This window comes from Sesamum indicum, linkage group LG6 (assembly GCF_026168435.1).
Source record: "Sesamum indicum cultivar Baizhima isolate 11 linkage group LG6, ASM2616843v1, whole genome shotgun sequence".
Classification (NCBI taxonomy): Eukaryota; Viridiplantae; Streptophyta; class Magnoliopsida; order Lamiales; family Pedaliaceae; genus Sesamum; species Sesamum indicum.
This window is the reverse complement of record NC_142662.1, coordinates 491,394-498,877: the sequence shown is the minus strand read 5'-3', so window position 1 is coordinate 498,877 and position 7,484 is coordinate 491,394. Positions and strand designations below refer to the sequence as shown.

The window sequence follows — 7,484 nt, the reverse complement described above, 5'->3', positions numbered from 1 at the left end:
GTAAAAGCAACTTGTGTCAATAATTTCTTGTTTCACTATTGGAGTGTTTGCAAAAATTTCTATATTTGATTTTAGTAGAAAAAGTTGGAAGTTATAGAAGAATCAGTAGTGTTTTGGAAAAAAAAGTGAAAAACAGATAAAAGTTAAATTGAATAATATTTGAAAAAAAATCACTTTTAAAGCAAATTTAATTAATTGAAGACAGTTTTAAACCTGCGTTAAAAAGATACTATTTTTCATTTATATTTGCACTTATTGTTTGTCAATAATAATTATTTTTTCATAAAAACTAATTAAATTTTATTTTTCTATATTTCGTATTTAATTTTTTTAAAATATTAATAGAAACTAAATATTTAATTTAATAATGCTCCTACTTATAAGTAATATAATTATTGATTACACAATAATTAAACTTGCATGATTGTAGAAAAAATAAAAAAACAATCATTTTGTTAATTAATTATAGCCATTTATATTATTTAATATAGGAATAATACAATTGAATAATATAGCGAATATAATATAAAAATTCGAAACTATCAATTATATGAAAGTGTAAATTTAATTATTGTTAAATTAATCAATGTTTCTAAAACTCTAATATCAATTTTAAATATATAATTTTAATTATAAACTAAAAACAGTAAAGTTGAATTAAAATTATTATAATGACGTTGAATTAGTCAAAAATAAATTTAGATTTATTTACAAAAACAGGTATAAATACCCTCAAAATACTTTTAACTGTTAGCTTAAAAATACTTTTCTTAATAGTTTTAAAAGCAAAAATTATCATTCCAAACACATTAAAAGAACTTTTTAAAAACAAAAAGTTGAAAAGCACTTTTCTATACTCTCAAACAGTCCCTGTAACTAACTAACAATCGACAAGTTAAGCAATAGTGCGAAGCTCCCGCAGGCCCCAACCTTTGAACGGTAAGTCGCACGTTGGCCTGTACAACAACCTTTTCTGGAGATTGATGCTGTGTTATGGTAGTATTTAGAGGACAACGTTTTGATTTATCCTAAATATATATTTGAAAGTGTTCTTACAAGAATTGAAAAACAAAAGAAACTAAACTATTTGATTGGTTTACCGTACAATCCTTCCCTCCAACTCAAAACATGGGTATGGAAACCACCGTCACGCCACCACCAGCCACCACAGTGTGTGTCACAGGAGCTGCCGGCTTCATCGGCTCGTGGCTTGTCATGAGGCTCCTTGAACGTGGTTATACCATTCGCGCAACTGTTCGTGATCCTGGTATAATTAATTCAATTTTTTTCCTCATGAATAATAATCCATGTTTAACTTTAAAAATAGTCGTCTTTCAGTAATCTTGAAAATTTCGTTCTACTGTTCTGGCATGAGACGTATTTGCCCCATTAAGTATTATTCATTTTTGACTAAAGTCATATGATTTGTCCTTAAAAACACAGTTGTCTGAGATAACACTGAGAGTTTCTACCTCTCAACTATCCCAAGTTCCTGTCTTGATTTGATGTGAAACGATAATAACATACTCAGCATCAGTCTTCATTTGCATGCACCATATAAAAGTCGAGATTGTTATTAGATAGTGAACTGGTTGAGCAATGCATGTATAGGAAACATGAAGAAGGTAAAACACCTAACAGAACTGCCCAAAGCCGACACAAACTTGACACTGTGGAAGGCAGACATGAACATAGAAGGAAGCTTTGATGAAGCAATCCAAGGTTGTGAAGGAGTGTTTCACTTGGCCACACCTATGGACTTTGAATCCAATGATCCTGAGGTATATTTTCCGACAATAATAAACTAACGACTACAACCAGACCTGTTTTCGACAAAAATGTACTCAAATTACTTCTTGGTTCAAATTGACTGCCAATAAAGTGGTAGCAACGTACTTAAATCAGCGGTGCGTGTGTGTGTGCATATACATATCAAGAAAGCAATTTCTCTTGTTTTTACGGCAGAATGAAGTGATCAAGCCAACAGTTGAAGGCATGTTGAGCATCATAAGATCATGTGCCAAAGCCAAAACTGTCAAAAAACTAATTTTCACCAACTCTGCTGGGACTTTGAATGTGGAAGAACATCAGAAACCAGTGTATTATGAAAGCAATTGGAGTGACCTGGATTTCATAAACTCCAAGAAAATGACTGGCTGGGTCAGTCTCCCTGGACTAACTTCTTAGTTGTTCATCAGAATCTTGATTAATCTGAAACTTGAATACGATAAATCTATTTAATCATTGAGGTTCTGGGAAATTTGCAGATGTATTTTGTATCCAAAATTTTGGCTGAGAAAGCAGCAATTGAAGCAGCTAAAGAGAACAACATCAACTTCATTAGTATTATACCACCTGTAGTTGTTGGTCCATTCACCATGCCAACCTTCCCACCTAGCCTAATCACAGCTCTTTCCCCCATTACTGGTAAGCTTCTTGTATTTATCTACTTAGACTTTTAAGCTCTGAGGTCCGGTTCGATTGATATTTTCTTTATTTTACTAGGGAATGAAGCACACTACTCTATCATAAAGCAAGGACAATTTGTGCATGTGGATGATCTATGTGAGGCTCATATATTCTTGTTTGAGCATCCCACAGCAGAAGGAAGATACATTTGTTCCTCCCATGATGCAACCATTTATGGTTTAGCCAACATGATCAGAGAGAAATGGCCTGAATATCATATCCCAACTGAGTATTCCTGCAGTTCTTTCTATTTACTCCTGTTTCATTGGACACACACACATACACGCACGCACTTATATATATATATATACATGTAATACCTATATGTGCACACATATGGGAAATTATAGTTCATATCTATTTCGCCGAACGCTGAACCCTAAATCCTATTCCTAAACAGTAAAACATCTTCATTGATAGATTTGAAGGAATTGACAAGGACATACCAGTGGTGAGTTTCTCCTCCAAGAAATTGATGGAAATGGGTTTTATGTTCAAGTATACCTTAGAGGACATGTTCAGAGAAGCTATTGAGACCTGCAGAGAGAAGGGATTGCTCCCATATTCTACTCAAATCCACAAGAATGGAGAAGAGAAGGAACCATTTTGAATTCCCTGACAAAAAATCAAGAAAAAGATACGCTTCCAACTTCAAAGGAGGAACATGCTGAAGAGCAAGAGAATGGTCTGCTTTCTGACATTCCATAAAACCATTCTGATGGCAGAATCAAGCCAATGGTGAAACTTCTGATGCGTTCTTAGTTTGTTGTTGTTGTTTTCATATATGTTGTTCTCCAAGGCCGTTCTTGCGGCCATTTCTTATCTCATAGTGTTGAAACAAAGAAAAAAGCAAAGATGCTTTTTGAACTTTACTGCAATATCAACTCCACTGAATACCAATAAAGTCATAGCAACCACTGAACTTGGAACGACTTTTCAGTTCGACCCTTAGGTATCTCTGATATATTTTTTGCCAGTTAAGAGCAAACTTACACAGAACCTTGCAACTAAGAACTGACTGAACAGAATAACACGTAAAGAATTTACTTGCTCAAAGTCAAATTTGCAGGATGGACAACTTTACACCTAAGCAGCCAAAACCCCACAGATCAACTCTGCTGGGCCTGGACCAGGAAATGGTTCCACTTGGATAAAGAAAGCACATTTCCTTCTTTGTTCTTTCGCTTTACATTTCTTTCTCTAGTGATTCACCTGGTTCTCTTCTCTTCTAGTTTATCTTTTGTATTCTGAACTTTAGGGAGTAGGAGTTAGGGGGAATTAGAAGGTAGAAAGGGATCGAAAAGTGGGGGCCTAAGAAATGAAATATTTTAGGCTTGCTTTAGATATTATTAAAACTACAGGGGTTTCAGGTGCCTTCCGATACATTTTAAAAGAAGATGCATCCAATCAAAATAGAAACTGAAATCATGAAAACAAATAAGCTAACATTTAAATTGTTCAATTAACAAAACGGCGAAGACTGCACGAGAATCAATGTGTACCAGGATTCATCCTTTGAACTTCAGCCTGGCCCCAGAATTTATTGGAATTGAAACTCAGTAGGGGTTTTTCTAGAAAATCCACAGGAAACAACAAAACATCTTGCATATTACGCAGCCTTCGGATTATTGGAATGGACAAGTTCTGGTGGTGTCTGACGAACAACTCCCAACATTGAGTCATATTCTTCATCCCGACTTGCAAATTTCTTTCGAAGTACCTTTTCAAACTCTACCTTGTCGAAGCCCTTAGCATTTTCAGAAGCATGAACTTGGGCTAGGTTTGCGTAATTGATTGCTGACTGGGATATGAAGGCAATTTCATCCTCTGTTAGCTTCCTCAGAAATCTGGCTGGATTTCCTCCCCAGACCTGGAATCCAGAAGTTACATATTAAGCAAGACTTTTCATTTAGTATATTCAAATGGCACTTTCCTTTATATATACCATCCAAGTGATAAATAAATTAAATGACAACAGATCAGCATCATTAACTCTCTCTTGGCGAGCACTCATAAACATAGCATAGCAGTATAGCTTTCTTTGCAACTTCAGGAAACTGATTTGAAGGCAACATGAAAAGACCCTGAAGTTTGATGAATTGAAAATTTTCCACATAGCTATTCAGATACGGTATAACACTTTTATCCAAATTGACTGCATTAAACTCTTATAAAATAGGGTAATTGATAGCTCAGCCATAGATCTTACAAACCTCTCCAGCTGGTATTCTAGTATTCTGTCTCACAAGAGCTCCGGCCGCAACCATTGCATGTTTCTCCACAACCACTCCATCAAGCAATGTTGCACCCATACCAACAAATGATTCGTCCTCTACGGTACATCCATGCAAGACTGCACTATGACCTGTCCAGTCCATTTTACAAATTATCAATTGAATCTAGAAAACTCATGCAGGATCAGATTTTCATCCAAAAGTCGTTTAATGTTACTGACCTACAGTGACATTGTCGCCAATAAGGATAGGCAAGACCTTCCCACTTAGATTGGATTTGGCTACATGAACAAGAGAATTGTCTTGTATGTTGGTCCCAGATCCGATACTGATGCTATTTACATCACCTGCATAGAAAAGATTAAATTTAAAGACCACCTCAATCATAAGCATACCATGAGCAAATAACACAAGTGAAGCGGCAGAATAAAGCAAAACATGTCCAGGTAATCACTTATACTATGTCTAAACCTTTAATTTTAGTTAGGAAGACATTGTTCATTTAGTTAAGGGGAAATATCTTCGAGAAATCTCCTTCTGAAAAATATTTATTAACTCATACATTTTTTGGTTCGTCTTCTATATGACATTCAATTACATTAGTAGTGCAAATAGGAAAAACATTAATAACTGAATACCATATTCCAACATCTATCTATCTTTTAGTAAAAACAAGGAAAATTGGTTTTCATTAATTTGTTCTTTGTTTCAGTCTTCTTCCATCTAATCCTTGACCGAAACAAAGCAATTGCAAATAATGAGGTGAAAGATGGAACGAGAGGAATAATAATGACTTCACAGATGACACCTGAATCCTCATCTCAAAACTTGCCAATGAAGAAAGGCAACAACATACCTAGATTGAATGGACCTTAATAGAGTTCAAAAGAAATAGGAGAGTAATATCTTACAATCTGCTTGAAGTCACTAATTGAACAGTTAAAGGAGATCTTAAGCCACATAAGACTATGAAGAACATAAAAGGAGGATAGCTAACAAGACTGAAAACCAACAAAAGGGGTAATGGGAGAAAGACATTCTTTGACACTGTCTGGATATAATGCATAGTTCCAGAGAAGGGAAAGGAACCACAAGTGCAAAGAAGCAGCAAATAGAATTAGTAATACAGTAAAATATCATATGGGGAGGAAATGGAGAGGCCATCACTTGAATTGATCTCTCAACCACTCATCAAGGTCAACAGTCCAATCCACCTAATTCCATCTTCCTCTTCCACCTGGACTCTAAAACACAGCTCTATGCCATATTACACGAAAGATCAACCCTTGTTCTCACATAGTGATGACTGATGAAAAATTCACACTCATTATGATTTAGCTAGTTAAAAGCAATCTTGAATTTGCACAATGTTAAATATAATTTCCAGGGACGACAGGAGTTAATCATCAATGGTTTCATAGCAAACAAAGGCAACTAAAACACAAGAAAACAGAAGCTATATTTGATGCAGTGAAGAACATACCTCTGAGAACGCATCCATACCAAATGGAGGAACCACGTCCAACATGAACATCCCCAACGATGGATGCACTGGGAGCCACAAAGGCATCCTTGTCAACCACGGGAACTTTGTCAAACACGTTCATGAGTGTTCTATGCCTCGACACTGGCAAAAGAGATCATATGTCAAAATTGTCCGAAGAAATGCATGAAGAAGATCCACCATACAAATAAAAGACAAGTGTTCATAGGTCTGTATCCAATTACGCAATATGAGTGGAAAAAGACAAAAATAGAGATCTTCCAGTAGTCAAATTCCACTAACTTGTACACTGACAGCATAGAAGAACTTTGAGAATTCCTCTCGCCTACTCTCAAGAATTCAAAAAACTGAAAATCTTAAATCCCTTTCCCAGTTATTCATAAAAAATAATAATAATAATAATAAACAAATGAATACATCGGAAGCTGAATGATTAAGCAAAATGAAGATTGGATGATTACATTGTTCTTGGAAAAAGTAGTTGCCCTGGAGGCGGGAGCCAAGGCGATCGAGGGCTTGGCCGGTTTCCCTGATCCAGAAGCCAACAGTGTAGAAGGCTCGGCCAAAAGAACCCATCTTCTTCTTGTGCGCGTTCTCTTCACCTGGATTCCCGAATTGGGTGTTCTTGCTTTAGGGTTTAGGGATTGGGAATTTGCTGAGAGAAAGAAACGAGTGAAAAAGAAAAGAGTGGGGAGACTGGAGAGCACAAAGTTGCTGTAGGAATGGATCCAGCGAGTGGACTCACTGACTCACTCTCCCTTCTGACTTTTTCTTTTTTTCTTTTTTTCCCTTGAAAATAAAAGTAGAACAAATGTATAAATAGATATACATTATATAATATTTTATTGAATTATAATCTCCTCCATACCAATTAATGAATGAGGTCCGTTTGTTGTTTTTTAAAGGGTAAATTATAAATGACTCCCCTAAAATTTATCTTAATTATAAATATTATTCGTTGTTTAAAAAATTATAAATATCCTTTTAAAATTACAAATATATTAACAAATACCCCTTTACAGTGAGTTATCACAAAAGGGACTATTTATTCGGATATTTATAATTTCAATGGGTATTTGTAATTTTTCAAATAACGAGGAAAAATTTGTAATTATGACAAATTTCAGGGAACACCATTGTAATTTATCCTTTGTTTTATCAATCAACAAATTATGTTAAATTTATATGATACGATAGAAAAATTGCTTGTTCGAAATCATCCAATTTGAATTTTTTGGGCCTATTTTTTAAAGCTTTGAAATGGGAACTTGTTGAAA

At 35.0% G+C, this 7,484-nt stretch overlaps 2 protein-coding genes across 2 annotated transcripts; one reads left to right on the top strand and one right to left on the bottom strand.

Annotated features, from left to right (window-relative positions):
• Positions 1–849: 849 nt before the first annotated feature.
• LOC105165774 (dihydroflavonol 4-reductase) lies at positions 850–3,336 on the top strand. The gene is given in 7 exon segments (XM_011084901.3): positions 850–1,267; positions 1,612–1,781; positions 1,966–2,160; positions 2,268–2,427; positions 2,506–2,698; positions 2,890–3,071; positions 3,074–3,336. Coding segments are annotated over 7 exon segments (1,143 nt in total). The 5' UTR covers positions 850–1,128; the 3' UTR covers positions 3,178–3,336.
• Positions 3,337–3,894: 558 nt separating this feature from the next.
• LOC105165775 (gamma carbonic anhydrase 1, mitochondrial) lies at positions 3,895–6,988 on the bottom strand. The gene is made up of 5 exons (XM_011084902.3): positions 6,669–6,988; positions 6,187–6,330; positions 4,925–5,050; positions 4,683–4,834; positions 3,895–4,339 (listed from the first exon to the last, which is right to left on the bottom strand). Exons 1-5 carry the CDS (start codon positions 6,781–6,783, stop codon positions 4,079–4,081), a joined length of 798 nt encoding a protein of 265 aa, XP_011083204.1. The 5' UTR covers positions 6,784–6,988; the 3' UTR covers positions 3,895–4,078.
• Between the last annotated feature and the right edge of the window lie 496 nt (positions 6,989–7,484).

Coding starts and splice junctions, on each gene's coding strand:
- LOC105165775 (XM_011084902.3), bottom strand. CDS start 6,783: ATGGGTTCTTTTGGCCGAGCCTTCTACACTGTTGGCTTCTGGATCAGG. Junction 6,331..6,668: donor CTACTTTTTCCAAGAACAAT/GTAATCATCCAA, acceptor CTCTTTTGCCAG/TGTCGAGGCATAGAACACTC. Junction 4,340..4,682: donor CTAGAATACCAGCTGGAGAG/GTTTGTAAGATC, acceptor TCTGGATTCCAG/GTCTGGGGAGGAAATCCAGC.